The sequence below is a fragment of the Ruditapes philippinarum genome, unplaced genomic scaffold, assembly GCF_026571515.1.
Source record: "Ruditapes philippinarum isolate M1 unplaced genomic scaffold, ASM2657151v2 ctg9657_1_1_1_1, whole genome shotgun sequence".
NCBI lineage: Eukaryota > Metazoa > Mollusca > Bivalvia > Venerida > Veneridae > Ruditapes > Ruditapes philippinarum.
In genome coordinates this window covers 34,701-50,340 of record NW_026865509.1, presented here as the reverse complement: position 1 = coordinate 50,340, position 15,640 = coordinate 34,701, and the positions used below count along the sequence as shown (strand labels likewise).

The 15,640-nt window shown below is 33.0% G+C and overlaps 1 protein-coding gene across 1 annotated transcript; it reads right to left on the bottom strand.

The window, feature by feature from the left end:
• Positions 1–12,505: 12,505 nt before the first annotated feature.
• Positions 12,506–14,032, bottom strand: LOC132729402 (uncharacterized). The gene has a single exon (XM_060715170.1). It carries the CDS (start codon positions 14,030–14,032, stop codon positions 12,506–12,508), a length of 1,527 nt encoding a protein of 508 aa, XP_060571153.1.
• Positions 14,033–15,640: the final 1,608 nt, after the last annotated feature.

Genomic DNA, 15,640 nt, shown 5'->3' with positions numbered 1-15,640 from the left:
TGACCACGAAGGTAAAATCGGTTTCTGATCAATAACTAAAGAACGCTTAGGCGTAGGAATTTCAAACTTGGTATGGTGAGTGGTCATGACCAGCAGATGACTCCTATTGATTTTGGAATCAAGGGGTCAAAGGTCAAGGTCACATTGACCGTGTAGGTAAAAACGGATTCCGATCAATAACTAAAGAATGCTTAGGCCTAGGAACTTCAAACTTGGAATGGTGGTTGGTCATGACCAGCAGATGACCCCTATTGATTTTGGGGTCAAGGGGTCAAAGGGCATGGTCAAATTGACCTAGTAGGTAAAAACAGTTTCTGATCAATAACTAAAGAACGCTAAGGCCAAGGAACTTCGAACTTGGTATGATGATTGGTCATGACCAGCAGATGACCCCTATTGATTTTGGGTTCAATGGGTCAAAGGTCAAGGTCACATTGACCTTGTAGGTAAAAACGGTTTCCGATCAATAACCAAAGAATGCTTAAGCCTAGAAACTTCAAACTTGGTATGATGATTAGTCATGACCAACAGATGACCCCTATTGATTTTGGGGTCAAAGGTCAAGGTTACATTGACCTTGTAGGTGAAAACAGTTTCCAATCAATAACTTAAGAATGCTTAGCCCTAGAAACTTCAAACTTGGTATGATTATTTGTCCAGTAAGTATATATGCTCTGTGACAATTGCATGGTGATAAATATTTACCACTCTGTGCTTCTAAATTAGTATTTTTAAGGGCATGAGTGGGTATAAACATGTACTCAACAGCGGAAAGCTGTGGCATATGTAATTGTCAGGAAGTGTTCGTGTGACAAGAGCATAGCTCTTTGGCATGTATCAATATAGATTGAAATAAAGCATGTTTTGGACAAATGTTATAAATGGGTATCCTCTCTATGTTTCAACATTATTTTTGATAACTTTAAATTTTATTTACTTAAAAAAAATTGAATTCGGGAATATATATCCAAGCTATGTGGTGCTCTTGTTTTTAGCTCACCTGTCACAAAGTGACATGTTGAGCTTTTGTGATCGCTTTTCATCTGTTCGTCGTCCGTCCGTCAGGGAACTTATACTTTAAACAACATCTCCTCTTTAACTGCTGAGCAAATTTCATCCAAACTTCTCAGGAATGTTCCTTTGGTATTAAACTTTAAAAAATTTTCAAAGAATTTAATTCCAAGCAGAACTCTGGTTGCCATGGCAAAAAAAACTCAAAATATCTTCTTTTATCAAACCGAAAGACCTAGAGCTTAAATATTTGGCATGAAACATCGTCTAGTCAGTGTCTACCAAGTTTATAAAAAAAAATTCCCTGGAGTTAAAATTGGCCCCGCCCCGGGCGTCATTGATTTTCCTTATTTGTAAATAGTAAAAACTTAAAAAAATCTTTTTTTTAAAAAACCCAAATAGCTAGAGCTTCGATTATTAAGCATGAAACATTCTCTAGTGGGTGTCTACCAAGTTTGTTCAAATAAAATCCCTGGGATCAAAATTGGCCCCGCCCCAGAGGGTCATTGCTTTTCCTTAGAAAAATCTTAAAAATCCTCATTTAAAAAACCAAAATAGCTAGAGCTTAGATATTAATCATGAAACATCTTCTAGTAGGTGTCTACCAAGTTTGTTCAAATAAAAGCCCTGGGGTAAAAATTGGCCCCCAGGGGGTCATTATTTTTCGCTTTATGTATATAGTAAAAACTTAAAAATTTTCTTTTAAAAACCCCAAAGAGCTAGAGCTTAGATATTAAGCATGAAACATCATCTAATGTGTGTCTACCAAGTTTGTTCAAATAAAAGACCATGCGTTAAAATTTGCACCGCCCCGATGGTCATTGATTTTCCTTATATGTGTATAGTAAAAACTTTGAAAAATCTTCTTATAAAAAACCTAAAGAGGTAGAGTTTAGATACTAAGCATGAAATATTTTTAAGTGAGTATCTACCAAGTTTGTTCAAATAAAAACCCTGGGGTCAAAATTGGCCCTTCGAGGGGGGAGGAGGTAATTGTTTTGACCTAATTGGTGTCTACCAAGCTTGTTCAAATAAAAGCCCCTGGTTTAAAATTGGCCTTAGCCCAGGGGCCTATATACAGGCGAGCGATTTCAGGGCCATCATTGCCCTCTTGTTTTCCTTATATAGAATATATACTGAAAAATTCCTTCTATGTGCAACTTATCCTACATTTCTAAAAGAATTTATACCAAACCTTCACAGAATCTTTTTAATCGAGTGCCCTGGTGTGTATTGTCAGGGTTTTAAGATTTGATAATTTTTTACACAATAATCGCCTTTTTTTTCTTTATATGGAATGTATAATGAACACTTCCTTCTGTGCGCAATAAGATATTTTAATTAAACTTGGTGTATAGCAAGCATATGGGACCCTTAGGATCAATGTCATTGTTACTAAAAATAGAAAATCAGTTTCAGGTCAATAACTTGAGTTAAAAGGATTGAGATATTTCAATGAAACTTGGTGTATACAAAAGCAAGGTTAGTAAAGACCTTACTTACGATTGCTTTTTGGCCCTCTGAGTCAAGACTATTAAAATTAAGTTTCTGGTAAATAACTTGAGTTTAGAATGAGATATTTCATGGATACTTGGTATATAAAACGCTTACATAAATATATCTCTTATGATTGCTTGTGGATCCCCTAGGATCAAGGTCAAGATCACTGTTACTATAAATAGAAAATCAGTTTCCAGTCAGTAACTAGAGTTTGGAATGAGATATTTCAATGAATCATGGCGTATAGAAAGCTGACGTGAAGATTTTGCTTGTAATTGCGTTTGGATTCCTCAGGATCAATAAAAGGTCACTGTTACTAAAAAGAGAAAATTGGTTTCAGGTCTATAACTTGATTTAGAAATGAGATTTTATGTATATTCTTCCTACAGTATTTGAAAGTTTCAATTGGGATTGCTTTTGAGCACCAAAAGGGTCATTGTCATTGTTTGTATGCACAAAGTTATACTGTATTTTGCTTTTATTTATATTCCAATGACAACAAAACTTTCAACAATCAAATTTGAAATGAGTATCTAAGTGGCAGATAATCCTGAAAGCCATCTTTGCTTTCCTTTTTTTGACTTTCAATATTTTCTCTTAAACCTTTAAAGTAATGCCTATTTAAAAGTTATAATATTTTATTAAAAATTGGTTATTGATAGATAGTGATTTTTCTAAGTATCAATAGCCAAATTTTTATAAAATATTAAGACATTCAAATATTTTCTGACGAGCCTTAACACTGCATGAGGTGCGCATTTTAAAAGCAAAATTTACCAACAGTATAATATGACCATAGATCTTATTAATACTAAAATGTCATGTATAAAGTAGTCAAACAATAAGAGATACATTAAAAATGTTGTACCTTATATAGTCCTAAAAATTGTTACACAAGTTTGATATTGTCTGCAATATTTACCACAAGTTACTGTATTGTAATCTTAATATCTTGCTGTCGCTATTGGATTTCCTATTCTCCATTGAAATTCATGGAATTTGATACCTATATATATATTAATATATATATATATCTTTTTTCATTGTTTAACTACATTGATTTTTTACATACATTGTGAAGTATACATTATAAAAGTTTAAATTTGCCAATATTTATGTCAGTCATTCAATTAATTATTAGTACATTATGTTTGGGAATGTATTCAAATTTAGTATTGTGTTTAAAACAGCAATTTTTAAATCAGTATTTAAACCATACAGAAAGATAAACTGTTGTTTTCATTTTGAAATTTACAAAGTTGTCCATTTCAGCTGTGCTGATAAATAAAAATTATTACAAGATCATTCTAAAGTTTATTAACATGTTTAAGTTGAGCTATAAGGATCATAAATAGTGTTGAGGAAATGATAAACAGGGATTTTAAATAAATTGAAAAGCACTAAAAACCATCCGGTTTAATATGTCTATAGGTAGAGGGTTGGATTTTGAATCGGGCAACCTTGGTTTGATTCCTGGACGATGCAGGTCACTTTCGTTATGATTGATCATGAAATCCTTTCTACAATCATTTGCACTGTACCTCTGCTCTGGCATGTACAGAAGTTATCAGCTCCTTGTGAAAGTGAAGCAACTAGTACTGATAAACTGCATGACAGCCTGCCCAGGAACAGTGTGGTGGCTAAACTGTGCTTTTGTAAATTCAGTTTGGCTTACTGCCATGATCCGGAGTGAAAACTTCAAACAACAACGCCATGAAAAGCACTTAAAGCATAATGATTTTGCGTCAATATTTGTTTTCACATTTAATTCATATTGAAGTAATTCGGTTGCATGTATTTGAATCACATGAAAACAGACATTTAGTACCATGATTTTATAAAGAAGATAATTCCATTGTTGTGGGAAAAAGATAATTCCATCATTTAGTTAAGAAGATAATCCAATAGTTAACTGAAGAAGATTATTCTTCATGTATATGTACAAAAACAATCTGACTAAAGTTCAGATGTACGTAAGTTATTTCTTGCATGTAGATCTGATTGCCACCCTATTTGTTTTGCCTTTATTGTTATTGGCATTTCCTGAGAAAGCTATTTTAAGACATGCAGTCAAATCGTCCTTTACAGATAGGCATTAGACAAAGAATCAAAATATGCTGTCTGTGGAAGTGAAACAAATTGTTGATTTTGTTAGAAATTAAATTGCTTAAAGTTATTTGAAAGAAACAAACTGGAAAAAATAGACTCAGTTTTAATGGGCAAGATTGTTTTGCCAGCTTACCTGCTGCTATAATGTTTGTTCTCGAAAGTGTGAAAATTAACTTCGAAGTATTGGTTTTCTAGCAGTTAAAATAAGAGACTGCATCGCTTACAAAATTGTGAAATCGTCAAAGATTGGCTTTTTACTGACGGCAATCAGATCCTTATGCGTAACGTTAATTAGGAGCTGATTTTAATCAGATTGGTTCAAAGATAAAGTTCATGCAAAAAAATAATGATTTCATTCCAAAGATCAACATCGATTTCCTTATACATTTTTAAAGGTTATACATTTCCCTTTACTTTATCAATCCTTTTACAAATTGTTTGTCAGCAATATAGAAGCAGGCCAGCCTTTACATCCATGCTGTCTGGCAAGGCTGTATACTGTTTGCTTGTAAATTTTAAATTTTCATCTTAATATCCTGAAATATTCTCAAATTTTCATTAATATGATTATCTCTAAAAATTGATAATGAACATCTTAATATCCAGAGCTAAAACATCTATGCCAGCACAATACTGATGTCTGCTGGACGACTTAAATAAAAAAATTTGTCCTGATAATACTTGATAATGAACAGTTCCGAAAATGGAAGCTGGAAAAGTCCATCATACAAATTCAGCAGGTTAAAGGCAAAAACAGTGTTTAAGTTTTGTCTGCTCACTTAGCTCAATATGGAAAGCATCAGGTTAGTAATTAAAGGTTCCTGGTGCCATCCCCAGGGGAGGAGCTATTTCTCCATGACAATTGGTCATTCAAATTGAGTCCAATGGTCACCCACCACTGACGCAAAAATTACGTAAAATTAGTAGTTAATTACCTGCATAGAAATTGATTATTACTGGTTAGTTATCCAGAAAACCTGGTTAAGTGGATCCACTATTAAGTTGATATTCAGTAGTACAAGGAGTCCTAAACAAACATATTGTCTTTTTCTGGTTATTTGTGGAAGGTACCAGGGGCTTATAATCTTGATTTATGAAAATCGGAAATACAAAAAATTATAGAGACTGAATTAAGGTGATTTTGGGGTATTCAGTAATTAAGCATTGCCTTAGTTTTTAGGAGTAGAGGTGTTGATGCTAAAGCATCAAGTCCATGGGTAGAAAAATGATTGTATTATCATAAATATAAGAAATGCAGCATAGCGGAGTGGTTAAAATGTCGGACTAGTAATCTAATGATTGCTAGCCTCATGGGTTCAAACCCCGTCAGGGACAAGTCGTGTTTTCCTTGAGCAAGAAACTTTTCATTTATTGCTTCTAGGAACGTATTCGAAAGCGTGTCTATAAGCTTATAGCTTCCTATACAATCGAACCAAAATAAATTCTGTATAAACCAAATATAAGAAAATATCAGTTTATTGGTTCAAGTATAAAGAAAAAATGAACAATATGTTGAGTAATTGTTTATTCACAATAAAACACCATATTTCAAGCAAACAGCAAAATCGTCAAAAAACTTATGATTATAAAATAAGGGGGTATTTTTTGGATATATTGACCTGAGAATTTTCGGGCTGTTTTGTATAGTTTCCTTAACTTATTATTATTAATATTAGACATTTTATTGATAGTATCGATCTCGATATTAAATCAATTAATATCGGTTGATGGTCTAGTGGTAAGTATGACGAAGTTGTGACCTAATAAGAGCACAAGTTCAAATCTTGGACAAATCCTTTTTGTAGTTTTCATGAATTGATTTTTTATAATTTCTTTTAATTATATGAAACATAAGTTGATAAATCGTGTGGTTTATTTCTAGCATTTTTTTTGTTTTCATAATTTTGATATTTTCATTGCCATGTGTATGACTTTACATTTTGATTTGCATGCATAACACATAATGGTCAAATTTTGCAAAATATAAAAAAAATCATACAAGAAAACATAAAAAAATCACTTGATCAAACCTACAGTCTTCAATTTGAAACTAACCAAAAGTAAAATAACACCTTATCATCGAGGCTTGTAAGGCAAGTGATATGCATGTAACTCTATACATATACTGTCATACCATAAAATTGAAATCCGTTTGGTTTACTTCAAAATCCGATAATTACCAACACATAATTACCAGTCATTGAATATTTGCAAAGTGATGATGAAAATATATATATATATATATATACAATGTAGTAAACTATATCAAATACAAAAAAAAAACAAGTGCCGAAAAAAAGTCACATATAAATAAAACAAAAAAATGACCCTGACCCTGATGATTATAAGAGAAACTGGTTGGCAATCAATTAGATAAGTTAACTCATGGTCTGTGTTTTTTGTTTTATTTATATATTGTTATAATGTATATTTATATATTAAAATAGCGTAAAATAATGCAATTCTACTGTAAAAATGGTGTCCGCATAAAAAATGATTTTTATTCGGTATCAAAAAACAACGCAATATAGTTGAAATCAATATTCCCGTCTTAACATCCGATAAAGTTAACGTTTAATCGCCTTTCAGTGCGATAAAATATCAACATAGAGATATTTTATAAGTTTTCTCTATGCATCTAATACGATTGCAGATCCAGGGATTTTCCCTCTACCGTCATATCGTTTTGGAAAATCTGCATGATGTAAATCAACAAAATAAACGAAAACTACGATTACCTCTATTTATTGCAATGAAAGTGTCACTTTAGCATAAATTTATTTTGTGATGTTTAACCTAAACTAAACTATTGAACGTTCTTGTCAGAAATTTGACAGAAAGGGCCAAGTTTAACCCTTTACCTGAAAAAGTGAAAAGGTTTTGAAAATTATTTTTTTAACGTGTAAAATATGAGCATACAGACTTTCTAATAATATAAAATATGAATCTGATTAATTTAAATAACTTTGTAATTATTCATACAAATTGCTATAATTTGCATTTTATCACACGCCATACCTTTTGCCAACTACTCACAAGTTACCTGTATATCATATCAGCAATTTGTTACTATTAATAGATTTTATCACACATGATTCTTACAAAAGAACAGGGAGAAATTGTTTATGATCAAATAAAATAATAAAATAGAATAGGTCTCATAATATATAAACAACTTAATAATTTTAAAGTGTCAAATATCATTCATGATCTATTTATCATGAAATAGCAATGCTTGACACTTAAAAAAGTAAAGGTATCCCTAAATTCAATGACTTATCAATAGGGATATATTATTAATTCATTTTATTTGATTGAAATGATGTCAATATTTGTATATTTCACTTCATTGAGCAACGTTATTATATGTTTGAATTTTTAAGATTTATGAATAATAATTGTGGTCTTTAAGGTGACAACAGACACTTTCCGTGGTACTCACATAAATGTCATTTAAACCAACTTATTTTAGTAATAATTATTATTTATTTAATCTTTGTGCATTAAATGTCGCTGATCATCATAAAAAATATCATATTTGAAAAAATGCCTTTGTAAATGATTGACTTTTAATAAAAATCCTAAAATTTTAAATCGCCATATCAAAGTCATTTCTTTTATTTTTTTTGTTATCAAACTTTTGGAAAATAATCATACTTATAATATCTGGGGAACCTTGTATCAGATTTTTTCTATCTTGTCCAAAAAAAATATTACGTAACGTCAAACAATTTATGCGACTTTTTTCACCATACATATTACGTAATTAAAGATTATTACGTCGCTGATTGAGCAAACAAAAATTCCTGACACGGTTCCCTCCGTAAATGAATTCCCTTTCATGTGCTTTAAACCGCATGTTAATTGCTTGATTATTAAAAAAAGTTATGCCGATTCAAGGTTAGTCCGACCCGCATCAAACGAAGTGTCATAAATCGGCTGTTCTCTCTCGGACCCCTAAGTTTCACGCTAAATAATTGCATAATACACAAATATCGCACCAGAGAGGGTCACAGGTTGCGGTAACATACTCTAACAACATTTTATGACCAAGTGACATCTGACCAATTAAAAAGTTGCTGATTAGTATCAGTTTATAACAGAAATTTCTTCAAATCTTAACGTGATTTTGTGTCCGTCTGGTATCGGTCGCACATGTCACGTGACTTTCGGTAAAATTTGAGGCACTCGGTGGGGGGAAATGGAACGTATTTGCGCACCGCTAGCGGGGTATTTCATTGTTTCACTTTTGAAGTTTTTATGCCACCGCAGCATCTGCGATGCGGTGGCATATAGCGATTCACCTGTGTGTGTGTGTGTGTGTGTGTGCGTGCGTGCGTGCGTGCGTGCGTGCGTGTGTGTGTGTGTTATAGATTATATAGTGAACTTAAAAAATCTTCTTGTGAACATCCAGTAGTCCAATTTCAACTAAACTTGGCAGGATTGATCCTTGGGTGAAGGGCTTCCAAAGTTGTTCAAAGAATTTCGTTCCATGCAGAACTCAGGTTGCCATGGCAACCAAAACGAATAATAAGAATAAATTAAAAAAATCTTCTTGTAAAGACCCAAAAGGCCTATAGCTTAGATATTTTGCATAAGGTATTGTCTGGTAGACCTCTACCAAGATTGTTCAAATTAAAGCCCTGGGTTCAAAATCGGCCCCGCCCCAGGGGTCATTGATTTTCACTATATGTACATATAGTAAAAACTTAAAATACCTTCTTGTAAAGACCCAAAAGGCCTAGAGCTTAGATATTTTGCATAAGGCATTGTCTGGTAGACCCTTACCAAGATTGTTCAAATTATAGCCCTGGGGTCAAAATCGGCCCCGCCCCGGGGGTCATTGATTTTCACTATATGTACATACAGTAAAAACTTAAAATACCTTCTTGTAAAGACCCAAAAGGCCTAGAGCTTAGATATTTTGCATAAGGCATTGTCTGGTAGACCTCTACCAAGATTGTTCAAATTATAGCCTCAGGGTCAAAATCGGCCCCGCCCCGGGGGTCATTGATTTTCACTATATGTACATATAGTAAAAACTTAAAATACCTTCTTGTAAACACCCAAAAGGCCTAGAGCTTAGATATTTTGCATAAGGCATTGTCTGGTAGACTTCTACCTAGATTGTTCAAATTATAGCCCTGGGATCAAAATGGCCCTCCCCGGGGGTCATTGGTTTTCCTTAAATGTATATAGTAAACACTTATAGTAAAAACTTGTGCAAGAGGTTAGATATTTTGCATGAAACATTGTGAAGTGAACTTCTAGCAAGATTGTTCAAATTATAGCCCTGTGGTCAAAATTGCCCCCGTGCTCCGGGGGTCATTGATTTTCAATATATACATATAGTAAAAAATCAAAAAATCTTATTGTCTGAAGGTACATGGCTTAGAGCTTTGATATTTGTTAAATGATATCATCTATAGGAACTCTACCAAAAGTTGTTCAAATTTTGTCTCTAGTGTCAAAATTAGCCCCGCCCCCGGGGCCATAGGTTTTCCTTATATGTATATAGTAAAAACTTAAAAAATCATATTTTTAATGGCTAGAGTTAAGATATTTTGCATGAAACATTATGTAGTGAACCTCTAGCAAGATTGTACAAATTATAGCCTTGGGGTCAAAATTGGTTCGCCCCGGGGGTCATTGTTTTTCATTATTTACATGTAGTAAAAAAATATAAAAAAAATTTTGTCTGAAGGTACAAGGCATAAAGCATTGTTGTCTGCTATATAATATCATCTATAGGTCCTCTACCACAGTTGTTCAAATTTTTCCCCTGGTGTCAAAATTGGCCCTGCCCGGGGGGCAGTGATTCTCATTATGTACACATAGTAAAAACAAAAAATAAAACAAATTAATGTTTTCTGAATGGGAGAAAGCTACAGCTTAGATATTTGACTTGAAATGTTGTTTGGTGGACCTGTATCAAGATTGTTTTGAATTAAACCCTTGGGTCAAAAATTTTGCCTTTCCCGAGGGGACAGTGACCTACTTTCTTGTCCTTTGATGTACAGCAATGAAATTTTGACCATGTGCACAGTTTTAGTTGTAAAATTGAACTTTGATATCAGGTGAATTAGATTTTGATGATGTGACCTACTTTCTTGTCCTTTAATATACATCTATGAAATTTGAACCATGTGCACACTGATTAAGATGTAAAGTGAACTTTTATTTCAGCTGACCTAGATTTTGACAAAGTGTCTTACTATGTTGTCCTTTGATGTAATTTAGGCTGTGTGAAATATGACCTTCATCACCAAATTCACTAGACCTGAGTGCAATGATATATTCCTACTCTGATCTTTTATTGAGTTAACAACAGATTTAACCACTAATCTGGTAATAAGAATAAGATAGGTCAGGGATCTATGCATTATGACAATCTTCAAAATTGAATAGAAACAAAAAAAATCTGTTCCTACACTACTATTAAGTGTTGTATTAATGCGGTGGCATAGCATTTTTCTCAAATGCAATCTTGTTTATTATTATCATCAGCATCATTATTATATTATACCAGTGTCACTCTGTCTGTGTATTCGTGTATGAAATTCCGTTAAAATATAAATTAAAATAACAAATAACTGAGCCTCTGACGGTATTTTAAAGGCCATGGTAGATGTACAAATAAGAACGGGATATTACATGTGTATATATTTTTTCTTCCAATTTGATATAAATGCTTCACATATTTTACTAGAAATAAAAGGTATCACTCGATCATTATGATCTGACCTTCTTGACTTCTATTATCATGAAAATCATCTATGAACAGCATAGATATCCAGTTTCTACTGGGGTATACAATAAATTCCATTCTTTGTCCCAGGTTTATTAGAACTGTGTTCGATTTACTGGCGAACAATATAATTAAAGCATTCACTAATAATATATATTAATATCTTTTTTTATTGATTCATAGAGACATAATCATCCTTAAACAATCTAAAATGGTTTAGAAATTTGTCAGGGACACCTTACCACAAGTCATATAGGCGTTCACATAAAAAATGTTGTCTGTTTTTGTTGTTGTTTAAATTGACATTGTTAGAAAACGAGGTTGAAAGCAAAGCAAGCCGTTGAATCCGTACAAAAGTCCATAAACTCAATGTAATATCTATCAGATTATCGGGACAGACAAATTATTTTCACACATTATGGATAATTTAGCAACTATTTTTTTAATCAACCCCGTGGTCGTGCGATTTGCCGCTATGCTTTATTATTTATGTTTCATACATTATGTTACGTACATCTGCCGACAATTTCTTATTTTATAAAAAAATGCCAAATAAAAGGTAAACGATATTCATAAAAGATGTACGGTATTTGTACAATACATGAATTACGCAGTATGGACCGGTAATTCACGGATATATTGAACTACCGATTTCCCTCATTGATGCCTCAACAAGGGGCGGAGCGTTATCGATAATTGACAGGTTACGCGAATAGCAGATAAAAATGGTACAGATACCGTTTTAAAACGTTTAAAAACACATTTTTTGGACTAACTGCTTTCAAAATTAAATCACGAATGTGTTCAGAAAAGGTTGATAAATCTACTCAGCAAAAATCTCATTTTAGGTATTTTCAGTGATAGCTGACTCCGTTGTCACCTTAATTGTTCAATAATTGATTTCCTTTTATTTTTTATTTTAAGGCCTTCTCCTAACCTAGATATTATATTAAACTGTTACAAAAATAGCCGCTGGTTTCTAACAGCGACTTATAAGCTTCTGATTACACACATTTATTTTGATATCAAAACACTTCATTGAAAAGTATTGCTATATTGGATTTAAGTGCCCATCTAAGCATAATTATATATTATGTGTGTACATAGAGTCAAAATATCTAAACATTTTGCTCATGTTTATGATAGTTTATAGATGTGAAGAAAGTTGTCATATTTCTCATCAGCTTGTCCAGCACTGAAATACAGCTTCTTTGTTTCCTCACACCAGCAAACAGCATATGGACTTTTCAGATGCTTCAACACCTTCTTTCCTGTAGAACAATCTCCTGATAACTCTTTTATAACATTTCTTCTCCCCGGATCACACACAAAGACAGTACCATCATCTGAAAGTGACATTCCCATAGGGTAACGCATACCACTATAACTATCTATCACATTACCCTGCCAATTTAATCTTGTTACTGTCTTCATCCCCCTGTCAGATGCATAAATAGAAGTTCTGTTACATGTGACATAATGAGGATGTCTGAAAATATTTTTTCCATCTATTGTTGTCAGTATAGTGCCATTCATATCAAGGATCTGAAGTATCGTTGGATAAACAAATGACACAACAAATTTACCTTGATAATAGCTTATACCATTACACTCTCCATCAGCCTTCATAGTGTGCTTCTTTATGAGTTTGTTTGATGAGATAGATATAAACTGTATTGCGCGTTTGTCAGGAAGTGTGACAGCAAGTTCAGTACTGATTACTGTCGTGATATCCCATGGTTTATCATCCAGTTGTAGTTGATCAAACACAGATTGACTGCTGGTATCCACCATCTTTACAGCATTGTTATTGTAGTCAGTGATGATAAGAAGATCAGGAGTCAGCAGAGTCATTCCTGTTATCCAGCATCTAAATTCATCTTGCGCTGTCTTCACATGTATGCCTCCCTTATGTGAAGATTGTCTAGACTTTATTTGTATGGGTAGAGCTTCTTTATTTAAAGTTCTCTGTGTCAATGTACCCAAAAAATTCTCAGCTTTAAGCTTTTTTAATATAGCCACATTTGCTTTAAAGTTGTGCTCTTTGATATCATATGAAAAAAGTTTGAGTTCTTTTTCCTCCATATCTTTCATTGTTTTCTCAGCAAGTTTGAGTTCCATGAAGAGTTTGTGAGCTTCTTTAGATGTGTTCAGTTGTTTGATTTTGTCTGATGATACCTTCAGAGATTTTGTTATATCTTCACATGTTGTTTTTACTGCTTTCAGATGTTTGTTGTTTTCTTGTTCCATGACTTTAGCTGCATCTCCAGCCTGTCTCTCAAATTCATCTAGTCTTTGGTTGATTTCTTGCCGAAACTTTTTGATTGCTGCCAATGCATCTTTGAGAGAGCTGTTGGATATATATGTCATTTTCTTGACATCTTCTACTTTCTGTTGAAATTGGTCACAAGTGTTCTTTACTGCATTTAATATAACTTGATACTCTTTGCTGTCTATTATATCAACAGAAATGTCTGATATATAATTGACTTTACAGGAAGTAGCTTGGTGTAAAAGGGTAACACAAACACTGCAGAGAAATTCTGTATGATCATAACAGTAGAACTTGATCATTTCCTTTGGATGTTTACTACACGACAAGGTCAGGTCATCTGACAGGCCTGTGTGAATGTATGTTGAGGGTTGCTGCAAAACTTTAGGCATACTTGTGGCATCCAGAAGTGCATGCTTTTTCGAAAGACTATTTTTTTTATGGGCTTTAAAGCATGTCTTGCAAAGGTGTTCCTTACAGTCAGTACAGTATCCATGGGCAGGGAGTCTAGCGCCTTCCTCATCACAAGGCTGGCAGTAAATTTGAAGATCTTCATCTGATGCTATGGATGTTGTTGATGATGAAAATTGTTTTGATGCTTTCTTTCCTGAGACTGCCATGTTTTACCTAAAATGTAATATAATAGACTAACTTCTGAATTAAGAATATTTGGGGTTTCAAAGCTATTCCGTAAGTGCAAACAAACTTTTACTGAGACAGCTTTGAAAATGTTGTTTGTACCAATGGATTATCTGGGGAAAAAACATATTTGCCAAGTTCTGGATAATATCTATATAGATTACTATGTATTCCATATTTTCAAAAACATAAAACTCGAGTTTCATCGATTATTTGACACAGAGATAAAGATTAGTTATACTTACTTCAATGACTTTTTGTGCTATTTTTTTTTGTTGGGAAAGTATTCCAGGAAATATACATTGTTTATTTAATATTGTTGACTTGTATTATTTGTGATGAAAGTTGATGTTATAGTATATAATTATGACCCCAAGAAAGAGGCTATATTCTTTTGCTATGTTAGTCTATCTGTTGGTATGTGTGTCAGTACACCACATGGTTTTCGCTGATTATCTTAAAAATTATATATTACAAAGTCTTCATATGACATATACTGATTGTTCTTAAATAGTAAAAGACCCCTATTGATTTTGGAATTACTAGGCCAAAGGTCAAGGTCACAGGGGCCTTAAATGTCAGAATGGTTTCCACTCATTTTCTTGAAAACTATTTATTTATCACAAAGTCTTCATATTTCAAAATTGGCTGATCGTATGTTGTAGATGACCCCTTTTGGGGTCACTTTTCCAAAGGTCAAGGTCACAGGGGTCTTCAATGTCAGAATGGTTTCCACTCATTATCTTGAAAACTTTAAATAACTATCTATTACATAGTCTTTATGTTTCACATATTGATTTGGTCATTATGTAGTAAATGACCCCTATTATTTTGGGATCACTAGTTCAAAGGTCAAGGTCACAAGAATGGTTTCCACTGATTACATGTTTTGTTATTAAAAGCTAAATTGTTTTGACATTTCACATTGGGATATCAGATATCAGGGAGACACAGGCAAAATTTTCATTTCTTAGTTTTGGATTTTTCATTCATTATTCTGTTAATGCCCCCAAAGTTAATACATTAGACAGTCAAAAGAACAAAACTTTTCTGCGTAGAAAAAATAAAATGGTGGTTTCCTAACTTGACCCGCGTGGGTCAGGTTAGAGCACTAGGATTTCACAAAAGTTGTCACGGTGAACTCTGGAAACGTTAAAGAACATGTCAAGTGAATGACTTTGACTTGTTTCAATCCTACAATATCCACAATATATTTTATTGTAACTTCGAGGGTTTATTCTAGTGACATGACTTGTTTTAAAACTATTCGTTGATTTTATTGGCGTCTAAATTTTGTTCAATAAAATGGATATATTTAAGCCTCAAACCAAAAATATGTAGACTTTAAACAAAAATTTATG

What these genes read in the sequence shown, in the direction of transcription:
- LOC132729402 (XM_060715170.1), bottom strand. Translation starts at nt 14,032, where the DNA reads ATGCCTAAAGTTTTGCAGCAACCCTCAACATACATTCACACAGGCCTG.